This window comes from Pelodiscus sinensis, chromosome 1 (assembly GCF_052426305.1).
Source record: "Pelodiscus sinensis isolate ZL-2025 chromosome 1, ASM5242630v1, whole genome shotgun sequence".
In the NCBI taxonomy this organism is placed as follows: domain Eukaryota; kingdom Metazoa; phylum Chordata; order Testudines; family Trionychidae; genus Pelodiscus; species Pelodiscus sinensis.
In genome coordinates, this window is record NC_143052.1 from 113,749,664 (window position 1) to 113,771,713 (window position 22,050).

Sequence of the window (22,050 nt, forward strand, 5' to 3'; positions counted from 1 at the left end):
AAAAGATATCGGAAAAAGCTATGCAAATTGTGGAGTGCAAATTTGCATAGCTTTTTCCAAAAAAAAAAAAAAAAGGCTCTAGTGTAGACCTAGCCTCAATGTAACTTAGTTGCTCAGGGTGTGAAAAAGGTATTCTCTTAAGTGACAAAAGTTACATCAACCAAAGCGGTGTCCATGCACTGGGCTACAGTTTTGGGTCTACTGAAACATTTCACGCATGTGCCTGAATTCCCTGAATTGTCTTGGTCAGGGTAAAACACAACAACAATATCCCCCAAATTTGAAATATTTTGTTGGTTCATTTTTTAAATGAAACATTTTTATTTCTTTCCATTCAAAATTAGTTTGTTTCAATAGTTACTTCAGTTTTATTTTAAATAATAAACCTTAGAAAAATTCAAACAATGCACTTCATTTGAACTGAAAATAAACACTTTGACTTCATTTTACAAAAAAAAAAAATTCCTTTTGCTTTAACTGGAAACATGTTTCCCCTTTCAGTACGGCCAACAAACTGAAATTTGCTATTTGCACAGCTTTAATTAGGGAGCCTTAATTAAAGGTGATGGTGCCAACTCCATCAATAATACTGAAGACTGAGGATTAGTGTGACAGACATTGATCCCCACTAGAAAATGAAATATGGGAGCCACGTACACTTCATTTAAGCAAAGGCCAAAAAGCACATTTTGTGGTGTCAGTTAATGTCTGCTCTTCCAAAGCTGACCCTGGTGCCCTGTGTTCTGATAATGAATACTATCAGCTCAATACTTGGATCTATAAACTTTAGTGATCTGCAATATTTAGTTCCCAGTTCATGCTGTACCCCATGAAAGCTTATGCCCAAGTAAATGAGTTAGTCTTTAAGGTGCCACATGATTCCTCATTTTTGTGCTATGGGTCAAGTCACCTAGTGCTTAAATTTCTCTTCTGGAAAAATGGGATGATTGTACGCGGTACCTCCTGGGGATGTTGGAAAGATAAATTAATATGCTCAGGTTGTATTACTGATGTGGACTAGCCTTTCAGATAGGAAGATGGACATTTATCTTTTCAGACAGACATTTGTCTTTTCAGAGTTTGCAGAAGGTCCTCCAAAGAGTTTGAACTCTAAACAATACAATGCATGTTACATCACAGAGTAAGACAGAAAACAGAACCTTTTATCCTGAACTTATTATGATCTAACTTTTTATCTTAAGTCACTTTCTATGGGATTGATCCTGTTAACACTCTGAACATAGAATTCCTATCATCCACATTCAATTCAGCTTCCAGTAATGAGATATGGAATTCCCACAGAGAGATGGTGGGATTCAGCCTAAAGAACAAGCAAGATTTTTTTTCTTCCTATGGATCTGCCCTCAAGGCCAAAGAGTCTTTCCATTGACTTCACTGGGCTTTTGGTCAGGTCCCAGATGCTTATCTATCCCTTTCAATTGCAGAATATTGTTGGGAGAAAATGCAAGATTGGCAACGCAGAGGAGAAGCTGAAAATTAGTCGCAGCCTGGTAGAAAGAATCTCCTTATAAATCGCAGAAGATCCACCACAGAAAAGGGACAGAAAATACTGCGTGCACTAAAGACATAGGGCTATGCGAACCTATTCAAAATCAAATAAGAAATGTCTTGGAACTTCACCTTTTTTAGCCCTTTGGCTGAATGAATTCTTTAAACCACAACTTTTCAAACCCTCCAGTGCTGCACCTGACCAAGGAACCGCTCCGTTGAGCCAAGAACTTTCTAATGGACCACTAGTTCTACAAAGAAATATGGTAGCACAGAAGAAGCTGAAGTGACCAGCAACAACTCACGTCCATTTGAAAAAATCTGCCACCCAAAAAAGTCTCCTCCTTGCTCACTACAGTTTGCAGCTGGTGAATTTCAGGAAACAATGCAAGATGCAAATATTTGGTCTAGCTTTTGTTTAATTTCCCCCCATCAGTACTGTATTTTGCTGTGTATAATGCCTTCAGCTTTGTAAATGAACAGGTGACGTTTAGCTGGCTCCAAAGGCTTATACAAATTCGTCACCTTTCTGGGATTTAGCTTTATTGGCAAAAGAAATAATAACAGAAACTTCAGACTTTCTCCCCAAGGTTGGCTGTTCCTGGAATTTCCCCTGCAAGTCCCCCTGTGAGGTCCCTTTGCTTCAGGACAATTCCATCTCATATCCTTATTAAAACGAACAAGATTCTCTTGCTAGCATGAGTCTGTTCAAGTTCTGTATCTATCCAAAAGGTTTCAGCAACTAAGTTTAAGGTGAATCTACAGAAGAGCTTGCATCTGTCTCCCATTTCAGAACCCAGTTTTGTCCATTCTTACTCATGCAAACAGGCCTTAGCTGCACAAGTCACTCAGTTGATTTCAGTTGAACTGCTCATGGGAATCAGGGTTTTCATGACAGTTTTATTAAATGCAGCTGCAGCACAATCAAAATCTTGATGAAACTAATACATATTAGTTCATGCTATAAAGTTGAATGCATTTTTTTCATGTTAATTTTACAGGAATGATCTTGAATACTTTGGTATTTAGAGAAGATCAAATTTAACCATATTATGGAAAAAACCTCCAGAAATGGAGGCGTGATTCTAACTAGAGGATGGCTATGGAAGTAAAGGAGACCGATTTCTAGGTACTCGAAGAGAGTAAACTCCACAAAGGAAAAGGAATTGTGCTACTTGAAATCCAAGGCAATGTGAGCATGAGTAAAGAACTGAAATTAAGTAAGCAAAGGGAAAAGTGAGATCAGAAAACACTCAAACTGAGATCTCTTAGATTAATCAATTTTTAAAGTCCCAAGGTGCTCCTGTGATCACCCTGTCTGCTGACCTCCTGCGTAATACAAGATCTAGAGTTCCTGTAGCAGCGAGAATTATTAGCTAGATGCTAGAGAATAGTCTCTGAAGGGGGAGACAAGTTCTACTGGTAACTTAAAAATGGATGGTCCAAATATATGAGAGTATTATCCAATCCTGCATTGGCTCCCTAGGGATAGATTAAATAGCATCATATTACGTCCATTCCTCACTTCCTCTATGATCATCTAAGGCTTAACTATAGCTGGCCTAGAGCTGGCACACAGTCATTGTCCTACTTCATCTGTGCAGTTTGCCCAGGTCACTGTGTCCTAAGGGGAGCGTTGGTGACATCCTTGTGAAGACCAGCTCTGTTCAGGCTCACTGAACTTTTCTTGAGGCATAATGCCTCCATCAGCATGGGGAAGTTTCTCCTCTCTCTTCCCTCTCTGCTAAAAGATGCTTTTAGCACATATGGCTTATCCCAGCAGTACTTACCCAGTCTTAAGGAAGCAAGCAGACAAACAGCTCCAAAGTGGTCATTATTTGTCAAGCACCACTTGACAAATATGGTAGGAACAAAGCAAGATGCGGTGCTTGCCTTACTTACACGGTTTTCCTCACAATAGCATCTGAGAACCTTCCAATATTTATGGATATAGAAGATTTATCCAGTGTTATTCAGGCCCTTGGCTCAAATAAGTTTTGTTTTTCTTCATTTTAGCATTGCTTTGGGGTGGGGCTGGGGAGGAGAGGTTCAGTATGCAGGCTGCCCCAATGGAGAGAGGACAGTCCCAGCCTTCTCTCATTGCAGCAACTTGAGACCAGGTGAGAAAACCATCCCACTGCAGCAGGCACAGCTAGGGGAGGGGGCAGGTCCCACAGCTGGGAGACAGGCAGACAAACTCTCAGAAATATATAGGAGATAGCTGTCCCTTTCTCCAGCCTGCCCCCTGCTGGCCCAAGGGGATTATAGCTGTCATGATCCTTATCTGGTCCCTTGTGTCTTCCTGTGGTCATTCTACAGTATAACTGCCCGCCCGCCCCCGCCCTGCTTTCCATTTTTTGAGAGGCAATCAAATTTCAGGTACAACCAACCCCTGACCTTGTTATGATAAGAGGAAGCTGTATACCAAATTTGGTGATCCTAACTCTTACCATTTAGGAGTAGTCCTTGGACAAACAGACAAACGGACAGATGCACAATTTCTAAAATACATAGTAAAATATCCACACAATGTCCCTATGAAGCAAAGAAATCACCCCATTTTACAGTGGGAGAACTGAAGTACAGAGGCTAAGAGGCATTGCTTGCTTGAGTGAGGCAGGGGTCAATGCAGATCTCCAGGGCTGCAGTCCAGTGCCTTTCACCAAAGAACTTCTAATCAGAGATTATGAAATGCAAACCTATGTTCCAGACTTTCACTAATTATGTAGTAATGTTTCACCAGAGTAGAGGTCGAAGGTTCATATTAGTATGCCCCAAGCCTTTGGGGATATTAATCAGAGTTTGGTTGCTTCCTTCGTCTCACCTGGAATCAGAGGATGTCTTTATGTAAGCACTTTGCAATGACTGTTGCAGAATGCTTTATACCCCCATAACAAATATTTTTTTACAAAAATCAAGATGCTATACAGCCAAGAACAATTGCATCTAATAGTCCATACACCTAAAGTGCCAAAAATAGCGAAGTAAGCACAGCTATCTGGAAATTACACAGCTAGTTCATTTTTCTTAACACATGATGTCAACCTACCCACTCTGCATACTATAAAGACCCCCTCTTAATCCTCTCTGCCTTCCACCCCCACAGGACAAAAGATCCTTACCAGGTAGCAGCAGCCTTGAGTGTGAATAGAAAATGCCACAACAAAATCCAGCTTCAAGATGCTTTAATTGTGAATGTGTTTGCGAAAGCCTTGTTCTGAGAACCCAACAGTCGTCACTATTTTTCCAATCCTTTGTATGGCACAAATGTCAGAAGCCCCTTTATGCAAAACCTAAAAGTAGCATCACGTTAACGGGTTATTTTAATGTAGCCTTGAAAATCACACACTCCCTTGTAGCCCTTTGTCCTCGACACAGCAAGTCATTTTCCCCCCGCTCTAGCAGTCAAAGTGACGGTAAGGTGTCCAAAATAATACTTGTGTCGATTATTTCTGCTTCCACTGCTGAAAATTATGTGACTCAAACATGCTGTAATGAAACTCTTGGAGCTCTACTATAAAGGATCACAATGTGAACCTTCTGGTGGAAAAAAAAATCAGGCTTGTAGGAGCATAAACTCTTCTAAACTCATTCCGGACATTGATAAATATCAGGAGTACATTCACACTGCATCATTTCAATTAACGAGGGAGATACAGTATTCTAGGTACACTTGGTGCTGCTGTTTATTTGATGCTTGGTAAATCTTCTGAGTCCCTAAGAAGGAGCTGTTCCCTCCACAGTTTTATAGACTATTGGACCTTATGGGTGAAACTCTTCTTGTAAATATATTTTTATTGAGCTTTTTTTGCTTTAAAACATACCCAGTAGCAGGACTCCATCCTCCCATAATTCTGTGGACTGCCTTATGCAGGAGGTCAGACTAGACAATCATAATGATAACTTCATGACTTAAAAATGAATGGATCTATGAAGCATGCTTGTCTTCCCAAATGGAAGGGAAATAGAAGTAATTGGTGATTCCTTAGCACTGCGATTCTAGGGTGAGGGGATACTTGTATGAGGCTTGTTAATGTCCATACAGCACTAGTATTCCCAAAGTACAAACTCAACTCCCACAAGACTCCGAGCATGCATTGGGCTCCATGTAAAACCCTGCAACCAGCCTGCCTCCATGTAAAACCCTGGAGTCACTGCTGGTCATCCCACTGCTCCCTAATGAACTGATGTCCCATTGCCAGAAGCGGTGGTACACAGTGTGCAGCGGGGGGGGGGGGGGGGGGGGGGCTGTGCTGCATGAGCAGCACATGGAGACAAGTGAGGAGGTTCCATGCAGGGACCAGCTGGTCCTATTCTTCCAGAGCCACGAGGGCAGCCTGCAGTAACTGCATCAGGAGGTGCAGCAGCAGGTCCAAGACCCGGCGACTGCTTTCCAGCAGCTCTAGCTCCATGGCTGGGAGTGCTGTGGTGTCCGCAAGGGCAACTAAAGTAGGGAGTGAGAAGTCTGTGCTGTCCCTTGAGGAGGCAGGCAATGGAGAAGAGCCTGAGACATCACTGTATAGGGGGGTCCCTTTAAGCATGAGCCTCAGATAGAGTCAGGCAGTAGTTCCAGGAAGTGAGTGCTGTCCTAATGTCTTGCCCAAAGTGCTTCCAGGGGGCTTTAAATGCAATTCAGGCTCCGGTCAGTGTGGATGCTCTATTTTGAAATAGCTCAGCGCTATTTTGATGGGCATTTGTAGATGTGCTATTTCAAAATAAGGTATTTCTGAGGTTTTATTCCAGTATAGTGCAGTGTAGACATGGCCTGAGATGCTACAGAAGTAACACTGCATTACATGGAGATGCTGGGGGACAGATGGTCTGAATCAGATTGTGAGCCCCCTAATTACCTTATTGAACAATAGCTCTCTGGAACATTCACATGGGATTAAGAGACTCACCTGGCCTCTTATTTCTGTCTATGCAACTGTTTTATGAAAATCTCATGGTAGTTAGGAATTTGTTAGGGATCAAATCTTTGACCTTCTTAGTTGGATAACATTTGGATTAATTTTTAATGGGACCATTGCCTATATGAATAGAGGACTGCCAAGATTTTGTCCACCCCAATGGCCCCCAACCAGTTTTTTTTTTTCCTTCCTTCCAAATTATTAGTTGCTGGGTTCCTTTCAACCTGAAAAATGAGCCTATTTTGAAGAAGTTCCTTTCAAATCTTTGTAGTTGAGTTTGAAAATGAACACTCTCTCCTTCAGACAGGGAGAACATCCATCCACATTTTTCACCTTTTATGGGTTCAAGAACAGGTGTCTTTCTGCTTAATTTCAACTGTCTTCCTCCATGGCAAATCTATCCTGGCTAAAGTACAGTCAGAGCCCCAGGTCTGATGCAGTCTTGTGGCCAAGAACAGTTTATTAGTCATGGTATCATCAGTAGAGCATGGATTTAAAAAAAAACAATATAAGGTTTAAAATATAGCAGGTTGATTATCTTGGATTGTGTCACATCTTGCTGCCTTTCCTTCTACTTCTCCTCCAACTCCTTGCTGGCCTCCTGGCTGCTTCCAGAGTTACATAGCTGTCCAAATTGGAAGCATGGTATGCTTCTGATTTTGCCTTGTTAACAATAAGACAAAATAGAGTAATAGACTTAAATAATAAATTGATTCAATATGAATAAGAACAACATCTGCAGTTACATTTGCTACAAGTTACAAGAGCTGTCAATCCTTGCGGCTTAGGGATTATGTTAAATGTCTTTTGGAATGAAGAAGAGCTTTTCTTCAGCACCCACAATGGCATGGGGATAGATTGTGGTGTGCCTGATGCACAGAACTGGTGTAGGGCAGGCTTTTATTCCCAGCTTTGGTAAGAGTTTCCTAGAGCAGAACCTCATTTGATGTATAGTTTCACTGACATAACTTTCTTCCCCCACTCCCCTTCTACCTTCTCTCCCCACCTCTTGTGAACTGCAAAAGTCCCAGCAGATATAGATCAAGCTTTTCTTAATTTAAAATCAAATTGCAAGAGATTAGTTTGTCTGGAAATGGATCTGTTAGATGTGGATTCATGGGACAAATGCATCCTGATGCTCACTAGTGCAAAATTGTTTAATATAGAAATTGAGCCAGGCGTCTGACCAATGTCAACATGCAGTAACCATTAATGTATAATCAGGGGTTAATCAATAGTTTCTGGAGGCAGATTAGTTATTACAGAACTCTACTAATACAGAATTTTCTTTGGCACTGCATCGTGGTGCCCCATTTTTGTGGGAGTGTTATGGGTTGGTTGGTTGTTTTTTTTGTAATCTATCCAGGAGTGAAATACTATACACATTGTGCTGGAATGTCTCCCAAATGTTTTTCTGTCAATAGGCTGCAGTATTCTTCCAGGGTGCATCTGCACAGCACCATAACTCAAGATAAGATACGCAATGTCAGCCATGCAAATTGCGTATCTTATTTCGATGCTATTTCAAAATAGCTTATTTTGTCATTTGGCGCTGTCTACACAGCACCAAATTTTGAAATAAAGCACTATTCTGAAACATCCCTTACTCCTTGTACAATGAGGTTTCCAGGGACGTTGGAATAGTGAGCCCAAAATAACTGGCTTGCTGTGAAGACACAGGATAGCTATTTCAGGACACACCGGTATCCCAAAATAGCATTGCAGTGTAGACGTACCCCCTGTGAACAAATAAATAGCCCATGCTTTGGTTTTTTGCTTTTCACTTTTTCCCACCTATTACAGCACTGATTAGATATTTTGAAATTCACTTGGAAAGCTCCTAAACCAGCCTCTAGTGTAGAACTGCTGTTTGGGTTCACTATCCCACTGAACCCTGAACAATTGGCTTCCGGCATTATCAGGATTTTGCCAGGAGAAATAAGCATGGAACTTGGTATGAGGAACCGCCTGAACAAAGTCTTGACAGTCCCATTGACTCTCAGTATGGCCTTGAACAAGTGGAGCACCCTCTCCCATTGCTTCAGTTTCCACCTCTGCCAAGTGAGGATAATCCCACTATTTGATCTACCTCACAGGAATGTCTTAGTGGTGGATTAATTTTCCCACTGCACTTTGGAAATGTAACCCCTGTGTAAACACTAAATATGCTGACGGTTTTCTAGTGTAGCAAATCCTGTGCTCTCCAAACCAGTTGCTTCCTTCCAACTTTAAAGACTTTTGTGAACTGTTATATAAACATTTCCAGCAATTGAATGCACCTCTGACACAAGCTGTTGTGGCTACATATCCACCACTTCCTTTCTGCAAACCCCTGCATGGAAGCAAGTTTCTGACCGACATGCATTAAGGACTTCATGGTCTCTTGAAACCAATGTAGTGTTTTCATCATGCGCTCTCATTCTGCTGCACTCCAACTACCTCTAACATCTCTGGAAATCCTATCTACCACTCAGGACAATTTGTATGGCTTTTTTTCTATTTTTGTCTTTAGAACTCTGCCTATGTTTAATGCATCTCTTGCATCCTTTTCCTAGACTTCATACCTCTCTCACCATTATCTTTGGGATACAGACTATACAATGGTAATGATCACAAATTGTTTAACTTATGGAGTTATCACCCCACTATGCAGCATTTCACAACATTTACATGGTAAATCCATTAGAAACAATAAGCAAAGCTGCCAGACTCCAAGCAAAGGGACAGCTATATATATTGGGGAACAAAATCATCAACCCTTTCAAAATACATACATGTGTCCACGTGTGTTTGCACATGCAGAATTATGAAAAGGAGAATGATCTCTCCTTTTTCCATTTCATTCCTCTCTATTACAGGAAAAGGAGTGACTCGCTTAAAGCAATGTGGGTAAAATCTAGGGCAAATGGAAAAGGAATTCTAGATCAAATGACAGAGCAATTCAGAAGTGACCTGAACTGTACAAACTACACACTGGTGTGAAAGTAACTAGCACTGAAGGCTTGATCCAAAGAGCATTGAGGTCAATGGGAGTCTTTCTCCTGGACTCTGAATTAAGCCCTAATGAGGACAGAAGGGGAAGATGAAGCAGGAAAAAGCAGCTACCAGGAGGGAAGGAGGCGCAGTGGGAGTGGAAATAAGGAACGACAAGGCTGTTTCTTTCTAATTATAACCCCCTCCTTGGTATCCAAAGCATGTACTTGACTGACTTAATTTTCAATAGTGCCGGATACCCATCGCTCCCATTGACTTGGAATTCAGCAGCTCTGAAAATCAAGCGATACATTTCATCAGCTGATGCTCACTTACATTCTAATCAGGTTCCTACACTAGCCTCATCACTACAGCCCTGGAATGCCTTCCAGGAGCGCAACAATGTTGCTCAAGGATGCTGACTTAATGACACAACTTACAGCTGAGCCCTTATGTTCACTCCACAGCAGATGGTGCATGGGCAAAAAACACTGCACAGAGTACACAGATGTGTTGCTGCCTTCTTTAATCCCAATGAGCAGGTATCTGACTCCAGGCAACCCATGGGTCTGAGTTTTTAGAAGTTCTGAGCACTCACTAATCCAAATCTGGATCATAATTGCTAGGCCAGCATGAATGTTTTTATGATAGGCTGCTATGTGCCATTCACATCACCAGCTGCCAGCTTAATCTGAGTGGGGAGACTAACAAGGCAGCTGTGAATGAAGGAAGAGGATGAACAGATAGAGGGCTGGGGAACCTTATAGAGCTAGTGGATGAAGGTAGAAGACCAGAAATGGGAGCTAGCCTGTTGAGTGGGGGCAGTGGGGAAATGGATGGGGGAGGAAAACTGGTCACTGAGATACAGATTTCAAGGGGCACAGGGAAGGAAGGGGAAAGCAGGAACTGCAAGTACTTAAGGTGAGATTAGAGAATGAGCTCTCTGCAGGAATCCGAAATCCTAGAGCCAGTATTTGTAATTACCAAAAAACATACCAGGGTTACACCGATAGGGGGCATCACTGCATTGGATGATACATCCCGACAGTTACCATGCAGTTAGTGGTGAAATACAGCACACTATTCTATGGTAACTTGGCAAGTGAGTCTTCTGACCACCACATCAGTAGGCTTTGCTGATATTTTACTATATATTTTAGAAATGTGCATTCGCCTGTCTGTCCATGAGTCTGTTTGTTCAAGAGCTCTTCCTAAATAGTAAGAGCTATTACCACCACATTCGGTATGCGGCTTCAGCTTATCATAACTTAAAGCACGCCCAGGGTTTGGTTGTGCCAGGATAATGGGAGGTGCATGGAATTTGATTGTTTCTCATAAAATGGAAAGGGAGGGTCTGGCAGGTGGGACAGTTATACTATAGAATGACCACAGCAGGGCGAGGGGTAACCAGGGGCCAAAGTCAGGGACCAGGACAGCTATAATACCATTGGGGCAGCAGGGTGTAGGGATGGAGAAGGGGACAGTGATCTACTATATTTTTTCGAAGAGTTTATCTATTTATGTGTCTGTCCCCCAGCCAGGAGCCATGCACCCTTTCCCCAGCTTTGCCCATTGTAGCTGCAGATGCTTTTCACCTAGCTCCGAGCTGCTGATGTGAGAGAGGACTGGGGTGGTCTGCATACTGAACCCCTGCTCCCCAGCCCCACCCCAGGGCAATGATTTAAATGAAGAAAAACAACAATTAATTGGTTGTAAAGACCCGAGTGACACAAAGCAAATCTTCTAGTTTTGCAATAATCCCCAGGGGTGAAAAACAATCAAGGTCCCCATCCCATCATACTAATCGCTGCCATTTGTTTGTGTATGTTAAGAGAGCGGTGCAGCATTGGGGGAAAGGATGCCAGAGCCCAGCGGTCAAGCCACAGTTTATATTTAGCACAACCTAAACAGAAACCAAAAACAGCAGAACAAGAGGTAATTCTGACAGCTGCCACCAGCTGCTCTCGGGAGATTCAGGTAGAGTAGATGCTAGTTACAGTAAATGAGATGAAGCTGAAAGCAGGGATCAGACTCTATGCACACCTTTGGTTGTAGGCTAGCAAATAATGCTTTAGTTACTCTTTGATTTGTGTTAGCCAGGAGGAGGATGTAACACCAAGCATACGATGAAGAAAACTAGCTTTGTCTTACTCCACAGTCTGATCTGGCTGCTCATGGGCAGGTATGCAGAGGATAGGGAGCAGGGGATGAAGAGTAGCCAAAATCCCTATGCGGGCTTTTCATGAGTAAAACTGACCTACTTCAAGGACTGGATTGGTGCATAGGCCCTGAGTTGGCCCTTTGCAAAGGGATCAGTTTTGCCCCAGGTGAAGAGTGCTGATGCAGGGGGGCCATAGCACTGTTTTGAGCATCGCCTACATCAAACAGAAACGTGCTTGAGTAGCCTGGAGACGTGACCAGAGTGCTGGTCCCATCCCCTTCTTGCACTGGCTACCATTCTATGCCTAAAAATATATAGAAGCTGTAGTGCTTTCTTCCGCACTTAAATCTGTGTACATTCTGAAAAGCACATCCTCTCACTCAGGGCATAAAACCAGAAGACACAAGAGGCAGGAGATTAATATGGGAAAATAATAAACATTTCACCAATACCATATCAGGAAAAAACAATACAGTGCATGTTGCAGCTGATCCTCTAAGAAACACTAGCTAAGAATGTCTCTAGATAAGTAATGAAAACAATTGACCCACTGTACCATCAGGAAACTCCCACCCTATTTCTGGACTTTTGAAGCAAGTTGTTAAGGTAACTTGCCCTGGCCGTGTCAACTAGTGTAAAAGCTGACTTTACAGCACTTGCGTGTTGGGGATTTCTTTTCCCACAGCTGATAGCTAGATGAGTAATTGCTGTTGAAGAAGAATTCGACATTTCCTAGTAAATACACTGAACTAAAACGATACAAGGAAAGGGGTGGGAATTTGCTTTGTGAGGCTGTAAATCACTTTCAAAGAGACATCTTTGGCAACTGTATATTACAGCCTTGGGAAAAAGAAGGTGGAGCTAAAGTTTACTCCCTCCCCACTCATTTTAGAACTCGATTCAAAACTTGCCTTCTCTATGGACTTGTCTCAGTCTGCCTCCATAGACTTTGTCTCTCTCTTCACCCTTGCCTGGTGTTGCAGCTGTGTCTCACATCAACTTCCCCTCTCTCTCCTGAATTCATTACAATCCTGCCACAATGGGTGTGAGGGCTCCTTCCATGTGCAGCAGCCTCCTCTGACTTCCCTATCTCTTTGTGTCCTTCAAGCACTATTGATTACCAGTTGATAGAATCACAGAAGTCATGGATAGCCATGACTATTCATGGATTGTCTATGGATTGTCTAAGAGAGTTCCCTGTTGTGCATTTTAAATCTCATCTGAACATATATTTTTATCACTTGCCTCAAGTGCTTGGTTTCCCACCCTTGCTATTATTGCATCTGTCGGTTCTAAACATCCCATCTGGTCCAAACATTTTTGATCAGATAGTCCAACAAAACTTCACCCAGTTACTATAGGATTGGGTTCAGTAACTTGTTTCCATCCAGTCTTGAAGATTGGACTTTGCAGCATAAGTCAGAACTGGCAGAAATGTTTTAAAATTTGTAACTTCAAAAATATAAATGGGAGAATTTGGAAAGTTTGCCGCAGCAGGTGAAAAACAGACATTGTTTCATACAGACTTGGATGAAAAGTGCTGTGCAAAAAGCAATTGTACTGCTCTGTGTTGTCTGTAGTTAATTACACTCTGAGCACAAAAAGGGAATTGAGATAAGCCTTTTCTGTTCTTAGAGTGTGATCATTCTACCAGATGGTGTGTTTAAATGCTTGCAAAATTTCATGACCTTCTCCCACACGAATAAACAAATTTAGTGGATTCCCTTCCTGCCCCCTTGTTTTTGACTGATTCTAGTGATGAGATTATTTTTGTTCACTTGGGGTTTTGGCATATGGAAAAGTATCTCCCTTTAGATCAAACATAAAACATGCACTAATCACACAGCCAAAAGTGATCTCCTTATTCCTCCCACCCACCACATCTCACAGAAATAAAGAATCCAGATTCATACATTTCACCCCCCCAAACAGTTTTGCTTCAGTAATGATGGTTGTGGTAGTGGGGTCTATGTGTTTAAGACCTGAGGTTTCCAGGTAATATACAAACAGCTCCTGTAATATACAAACAGTTGAAAATGGACACAAAATACAACAGAAGCAAGCACCTATAAGAACAAAGTGATCCCTGAACAAGGGCCATATATACTGTCTTGGGTCTGCATGCTGCAGTCAGTGGGGTCAATGTAGCATAAGGCCCAATGCACTTAGTTCTGACACAGCATAAGCAGATGCTGGATAGGGTCCAAACTTACGCATGTGCTTAACTTTATGCTCTTTCAGTCACAGTGTGCAAAGCCTTTGATGAATCAGGAATTTGCCTGGGGTTTGCCATTGCTGTTCACTTAAATAGCCACAACAAAATACCACAACCTTGGTATAAGCCAGTGTTTCTCAAACTGTGCTCCGCGGCGCCTCAGGGCTCCGCAAGACATCTCCAGGGGCTCCACGAGGTTGACAAACTGGAAACATCAATAGGTACAACACACACAATCAGTGGACCGCTGGAGTTCCACATAAGTACAACACATACAATCAGTGGACTGCTGGGGCTCCGCATACATTTTTACACATGTAAAGGGCTCCAGAGCCCCAAAAGTTTGAGAACCGCTCGTCTAAGCTTTTCTCCCGAGCATGGTTATGCCTAGCTTTTTCTTTGCAGGGTGTGTTTCTTTTCTTCTGTGTGTGCCTGGTCCTGCCGAGAGGGCAGGGGACTGGACTTGATGACCTTTCGAGGTCTCTTCCAGCTCTATGATTCTATGTACTTAGCTACCTTTCTCTCAAGCAGGTTCTTCCCTCCTGACTTGAAACCGATGGAAACCACTTGTCAGCAGAAACAACTCTTCGTCCTAGGGATTGCAAGTGCTCTATTTCCCCATGCAAAACCCTGCAACCCACCACAATGTGATGGGGCCATTTAGAAGAAAAGCTAAGGAGACTTTTGGGAGCTAGATTGCTAGCTAGCACATACTTTAGTTGGACACTAATCATTCCAAGGTCAGAATAAAAATAAGTGTCCTAGGCACAAGTACTATATTTTATATTTAAAGCTTAGTATATTAGGAGCTAGAAAATGCTTCTCAACCATTTAAATGCTTCCATCCATCTCCCCTCCCCCCATGATCATGCTCATCCCCTTTTATACAGATCATTCCTCTCCATCCTTTCTTTTCCTCCTTCCACCCTTCCATGTATTGCAGACCTTTTTGCAACCACTGGGTATCAGACTTTTGTGTCCTTTAAATCATACTCCGAACTGACCAAAGGAGCTAGCAAACAGGAGCAGCTAACAGGGGAGTTTTGTGAGGGAGTTCTCCAGGTGAAGGAGTAGCGTTACAAGACCGTTGGGGTAAGTGTGTTGTCTGCAATGTATGCATTTGTGATGTTCTTGCCACTTGACTGAAATATATCATACGGTCTGTTTGTTTGGGGAACCGTGTGCTGACCATGTGTATGCTGAATATAGCTGAGCTTCTTAATGAGGCTTTGATCCCCAAACCCTTTAGCATGCATTACTCAGGAAGACCAGGACTTTAAAAAGCCCTCTCCTCAGCACCAGGAGTGGCTATCAGGAGACTTGTGAGGGACTTTAGACAGGGACTGTGAGGAGCAGGGCTAGATCCAGTTAACATTCTTTAAACTTAAAGTCAACAACCCCCTTAAGAAAAACAAAACAACAAAAGAGCAAGCTTCAGGAGCAAAAAAGAGAATGCAGGCAAAAGCCCAGCAACAGAGAAGGGCTAAGCAGTTTATTGCACCCAATGTAGCATGTCTGATTGTCTGCCCATACTGCCAGTAGCATCAGTGGTAATGCTGCCATTGGCTTCACTGTGGCATGATGGAATTTTACAATTCCCCAAGTGCCCTGTCCCAACAGACTATTCCTTCTGCAAAAAATTCTTTATGGCTACCATACCTTCAGTCATTCCCAACCCCTGATCAAGAATCGGAAGGGGAATCATTCCAGGACATTACAGTGTGCTTCTGTAACTTCACAGATGTTCTTCTTTGAGGAAGAGAGAAGCCAATGAAGGTTTAAACCATACTGGAACTTAATGTCTGGCTCTGTCTTGTTAAACGAGGATAAGCCCGAAAAAGAGAGAAAGCCAATGACATTATTTTGGAATGTTTCCCTGGCAATCATAATGATCTTATTTATTGCCACATATATGTCTGTCTTCATATGCATCTAGTCCACTCCTGTGTCTTCAGTCATGTTCTAGCTTTTAGAACTTGGCTTACCTTCCAGCTGCCTGTCTTAGTGAAGTCTGGTACTGTAAAGTCAGAGGAACCAGCATCTCCCATGCCACATATTAACTGGACACAAAGCTTGATGGAAAATTATATGGACACACTGAAGAATCTACATCTCTCAAACAAAAAAAGCCACTTGCAGGCTGCATCTATTACATCCTAACACTGGGCATCTCTCCCCAATACAGGTTGCTCACTGGGCGCTATTTTGTGTCTCATCCTGCTCATAGCTGATCCATGTATTGCTCCCATCAGTGAAGCTATCCTGAAATTAGCACAGTGGGGAATAATTTGCCAGAAAACCTTAGTGTAGTGAAGGTCACAAAGAGAAAACCAAAGGTGAAAACTGTGCTACCCACATGCTGCATGTTGTTATGAAGGATACTGCCGATTACTTTTGATTGAACATTTAAATGTTTACAAAAGTTTTTTTAAAAGGCCTAAAAGGGATGAAAAATTGTGTGTGGAGAGAGGAATTAATTTTGCTGAAAAAACTTTGAGAGAGGAGACACTGAGGAGGGAGATTCCCCTGCATTATTCTGAATCCCACCAAAGCCATGTGTAGGCAACCCTAACCATAAATAGTCTGACTACAAACAAAAAGGGAAACAAATTAGCCTTATTTCACTGTCCAAACAGACTAGCAAAACTTGCATTGGATAAATGACAGAAAGAAGAGGCAGATTTATTACAGCACTTTACAGTATGAGGCACTGAACCACAGATAAGACCATTTACATCTTTATATTGTTTTTATCTTAAATAGCACCCTTTCAAATATGTTATGTAAGTACTTGTAATTCAGTTAGTGTTGCCTTTGTGATTTGATCGCTGAAATGTTCTCACTCCATGTATACTCTTCCCTTGTAGGAAGTGAGCTATTTCACTGATATTTTCCTGGTACAGTATCTTCTGAATACATACACTTGAGTCCAAATGAACTAAATAGTAATTATGTTTATGGGCCTGATCGTCAGATGTTGTAACCTGAAACAGACTTCCATGGCACTGCACTAATTTTCCAGAGCCAAGCATCTACCCCTAGGTGCTTAAAAGCACACACTGTAACCAGTGTTCCCTGTAAGCTGTGCCTGAAATGAATAGATCAGTAGGGAAGGGAGCTATCTAAATATTTGTTTTTTACTGAGCTTGTCTCATCTTGCCAGATATTGTTTCATTGGGCACACCAATGAAGTTAGCAGGTGAATTTCACAAGCACTTCTCTAAAGGGCTCAGTCATTCACTAGACACTGAAGTTGATAGGAGGTCTATGACTCCTATGAGCCTTACCTGTCTAACTGCTCATTCACTTTTCAAGTGGAAGCCAGGAGAAGGGCTATTCTAAGAGAAACAGACACCAGCTGTTTCCTCTCCAACCTGCAGGCGGCCAAAATAGCCATGTTGTGAATAAAGTCAGTTGTTGCTTTATCTGCCTCAGAACAGGGCAAAGCTGGGTCATCCAAAAAGTCACCCTGACCCAATTTGGTCCCTTCTACATCTCTTTGGAATCCTGTGAAAGCTACTGTGACATTGCACAACTGGTTGTTAACTCCACATTGCTTCCAAGATCTGATCCTGTAAGTTGCTGAGCACCAGAACTCCCCACTGGAATCAATAGGAACCGCTCAGGACAAGTGCATTACTCTACCTGGGTTCTGATCTCCTTTTGTATGGAGAATTAAAAAATCATAATAAAAAATCCATTAACCGAGTGAGCTATATAGGGACAAATTAAACAATGATAGTCCATCTCTATCCCTATAGAAATCAATGGAAGTCTTGGCATTGACCTCAAACACTAGGCCTGATGCTACTTCCATTGTTAAAGGATTCCTTTTAGTTTTGCAGAGTCTAGAGCATGAAAAATAGTGTGGAAAGCTAAATTAAAAACCAAGGTCCTGATGCTGGTCTCTCTGACACCAGCTTTATGCCCATCTCACTTTATTGGCTTCTTTGATGCTCTTCTCTGCTATACATAAAATCAGAGTAAGGCCCAGATGTTTTTTGTGCACACAGAAGGCTTGTATTGAGAACACTGGATGGAATGAAGAAAAAAGCCACTTAATCAAAGGCAGAAGAAAAACAGACAACAAATATACCTGACTTCCCTACGCCAGCTCGACCAAAGATCGCCAGCTTCACTTCCGCACTTTTAGCCATGGTAGGAAAACGGAATGACGGAGGATTCACTGGATTGCCCAAACTTGAGCAGACAGATGGTTCCCAGGTCCTGTCTTCAGCTTCACCACGTCATTGTGAGTTCTGTACAGAACCTGGAAGTGTTGTAAAACATTCAGTGAGTGGGCAGAAATCAGACTCTTCCTAAAGGCTTCTTTATTTAAAGCATACACTCATGCCCTTGAATACTGAAAGTAACCCTATTGACACCTTTGATGTTTGTCACCAACCACGTAGAATATATATCACATTAGTCTCCTAGCTCAGCTGTTGAAACATACCCCGTGAAACTCTATTGAACAAAAGTTCTTATTCAGTAATCTTCAGTGCTCAGGTTGTAATGCCTTATAACATTCCCTCTTACTTTTTTAAAGCCAGCTGGGATAGCTTATATGAAGTTACTTCTTTTGGTCAAGCTAGCTTATATGAAGTTACTTCTTTTGGTCAAGCTAACGTTAATGGCTTTGATTTTCAGAATCTATTTAAAAGCCATAAGTATTCATTAATCTGTTGGCAGATAGTTGAACTCCCTTTTCCCTTCCCAAACTCTCAATTACTTCAAAGCCCCAAATACTCAGCAGCAGTTACATAAGTCTTCACCCATTTTAAATATTTGTATCTTGCCCATTCCACTAAGCAAAGTCTTTACATAAAGTCCCCTGATGTTCTCTGTGTACGCTGACTCAGCTCTGACAAAAAGGTTCAGGAAAGTCTAGAAAGGGATACTGAAGTTTCTCTAGATATTTTTGAGGACCACACAAGAATGTTTCTACTATCTCTACTGTCCTTCTGTATGATCTTGAGTGTATATCATGTCACCTGTCTGTGTCTCAGTTTCCTCACCAAGGATAACTTGATTTACCCTCCTCTGCAAAGTGCTTTGAGATCCATAGATGAGGAACTATAGATGATTAGTATTGTACCAATCCTACCATTTAGTGTGGGTGATTCATTCCATTCATATATACCACAGTATAGTTTTGATTCTGTATACAGCATGTTTTAAAAAAAAACAGTCTTTCTTTGTTAGACAAATACCAGTCTTTGCCTTATATTATTTGCAATATAAGGATTGCCAATATTCTAATATTTCCATAGAAGGATATAAGTTTATTTTAATAATAAATATTGGATATATTAATTGTTACATTAACATTACCCATATTAATGCGATCACATATGTCAAGAAACTTCTTCAAATAAAATAATCGTTTATTAAATTTTCTCCACTATGCAATAAGTTACACAAATCTTGTCAAATGTGCTTTATTTAGAGAAGGATTTGAATATATTTTTTAAATTTCATACATCTTGTTTGTTTTGCAGCGGAGTAAACAGTAAATCATATTCATCTTGTATAAGCATTTAGAAAGGCAAAATGTTTTATGAATTGTTTCATCTACCAGCAGAGAGACAGGAATTTCTCTCCAAAGAATACATACATTTTCCTTCCAATTTCTAACCTAATAAAGTCATGCTTTGTCAACAGTGAGTCATGTAAAATCATTTGTAGTAAGACTTGTTTTTCTTCCTCTAGTTCTGCTCATGGAAGAAAGACATAAATGTGATGCTGCCAATACATTCCTTTCACTTTCAGCTTTAGATAGGAAATAAAAAATGCTACAGGATGCCAGCAGAAGAGAACACTTGCATCAATCTGTACTATGTAATCCCTAGTTTTAATGGCTTGGTTTGGGGTTTCTAAGACAACCCTAAGAACCTTCTTGCACCTTGGGCAGATTTTTCATGCCATGTGAACTGAAGTAGCTTTGGAGTCCTAGAAAGAGCTATGTCAGTTTACACTGAGAATCTGACTCTTGCATTTTAAAAGAGATGGACTCTTATTTTTGAATGACTAAATGCACACTGTAAATGAGAGGGTTTTAAGTGTTCCTGTTCTATATTTACATGCTACCTGCCTCTAATGCACTAGGGCTAGATTCCAATCTGGTCTGCAGCTGCAGTAACTCCATCAGTTTGATTTGTTCCTGATTTACACTACAACACCTGAGTTCAAAATCTGAACCCCGTATTTCTGTATGTGAGCAAAAGAGAGAACACAAGACAATGTGCTGCTTTACAACACACTGAGTAAAGATTAACATACTACTGTGTACTTTGGCTCCCAAAGCAATTCAGTGTTTATTTTCATACTCAAATGTCATTAAAAACCTATGAATGCTGGGTCGTCACCCTACACGCCTTAAAAAAAAAAAAACTATGATCAACAATTCCTTTCTCAATCAGGCCCATGCATTACAAAAATAAATAAATAAAACATTGATTTAAGAGTCAACCACAAAAAACATTGATTTAAGAATCAACCAGCAAACTGCCATCCCCATGTTAATAAACAAATACTAATTTACACATGAACGTATCTTACTGTTTTCTGTAGATCCCCCCCTCCGCGTAGACACAGCAAAAGAGCTGAGAGGCATAGAACTGCAGGGTGATCTAACGGGATACTTTGATTCTCTCTAGTCTTCTGACCGCCAGCCCCTCATGCTTGCAAGTGTGTGGCTTTCCATATGGGATGATCATATCAAGACTTGCCCTGCAATCACTGCAGATCGCGGCTCCACGCCCACGGCTGCCACATACAGTGCAACAGGTAACCTCTGGCTTCCCTAATCAAACAGCTGAAGGAATCCTCCCCCGCCCCGTTGGGCAGCGACTCAAGCTTGCCCGGGTGCCTCTCTCGCTGCAGCAGTAGCCCCTGGCGCTGTGCCCGCTAGCCCCATTCAGCCAGATGCCTCTCCTGCATCAAACTCACCTCTCCGCGCCAGGGAAGCAGCACGAGGGACTGTGACTTGGGAGGACGGGGATTCAGTCCTCCTCTCAGCGGCCGGCCAGCTCGCCTCGCTGGGGGATCAGAGGAGGCGCCGAGCCTCAGCCATCGTGGGTCGCCGGTGGTCTCCCCCAGTCCCTCTGCCGCAGAATGCAGAGACTCCGCACAGCCCGGGACCAGTCTCCCTTCCCCGGCGGGCTCCGGCAGCCTCAAGACAGCTCTCTGGCGCCCCCTGCAGGTGCTCAGGCGCTAGCACGCGGAGTGGACTGCAGCAAGCCAGCTGGGCATGCAGCAGCACCAGAACTGAAGGGGCAGGGGCGTGTGTGAAAAGGTTGTGAGAATGGGGAGATTTGATCGTATACGACATAGGGGGCAGGTGAACTAAAGACTGCCTGCCCCTCTCCGGCTAAATGGTTGGCATGGGAACCGTGCCGACAAGATCAAATGAAAGAAAGATGCTGGCTTGATCAGAAAAAGCCCTGCAAGAAAATGAGTGAGGGGCTGGTAATGAGAGCTGGGACTAACCCAAAGGGGAGAACCACAAGGGAGGAATCGCCGTGAATGTCTGTATCAGCCAAGACACGGACTGTGTAGGAAGGGTTTCTGCCTTAAGAGAAACTCAATCTAGAGACTCTAAATGTAAATGTATGCGGGGCAAAAGCAGCAAACCGTAGGTCTCTGGGTTGAGGCTTGACTGCATTCACTGAAGTCAACAGGAGTTTGATCATTGCCTTTGTGTGTTACATAGCTGGAGCTGCGTAACTTAACCTGACCTTCCAGCTCTAGTGTACACCGCAGGACCAGGAGCCAGACTTTAAGGAGAAAAACCACATCCATTCCATGTGTTTCTAGATAAGGAAATTTCAAGCCGTGTTCAAGTTTGAGCACGCTACAGGGTCTGACTTATATGCCATTGCAAGTAGTAGCAGTGGGTTCTTGGTACCTCTCAAAATCAGAGCCTCTGTAACAACAGAGTTGAGTTCTAGTATCTGATGGTGACTGTCTACACATTTTTTCCCTTGCAATCCGACTAGGGACTACAACTGTCCAATTCAAGAAACAGAAAGCTTGTCCCAGTAGCGGCTTACTACTTTGCTCACTGCCAGGTGCAGTATTTACTACCAGAAATAGTCCCTTTAAAGTTAACGATCTAAATCACAAGAACGGTTTTGTTGAAGAGTTCTTGTGCAAAAGGTCTTCCACAGGCGAGCGTCTACACTGCCATGTGCTTTTGCGCAAGAAATGTGCTTTTGCGCAAGAGCGTCCATAGCAGAGTGGACACTCTCTTGCGCAAGAAAGCTCTGATGGCCATTTTA

At 42.3% G+C, this 22,050-nt stretch overlaps 1 protein-coding gene across 2 annotated transcripts in view; it reads right to left on the minus strand.

Annotated features, from left to right (window-relative positions):
- RERG (RAS like estrogen regulated growth inhibitor) overlaps positions 1–21,034 on the minus strand; it is a 120,962-nt gene extending 99,928 nt beyond the window's left edge. The window contains exons 1-2 of one of the 2 annotated variants that reach the window (XM_006130256.5): positions 20,720–21,034; positions 17,865–18,038 (exon numbers count right to left, since the gene is read on the minus strand). In XM_006130256.5, coding sequence (XP_006130318.1) covers positions 17,865–17,925 — 61 coding nt within the window. In that variant the 5' untranslated portion in view covers positions 17,926–18,038; positions 20,720–21,034. Of the gene's footprint in view, positions 1–17,864; positions 18,039–20,329; positions 20,618–20,719 lie in introns of those variants that run through there. The other variant, XM_006130257.5, reaches the window with a different exon arrangement.
- Between the last annotated feature and the right edge of the window lie 1,016 nt (positions 21,035–22,050).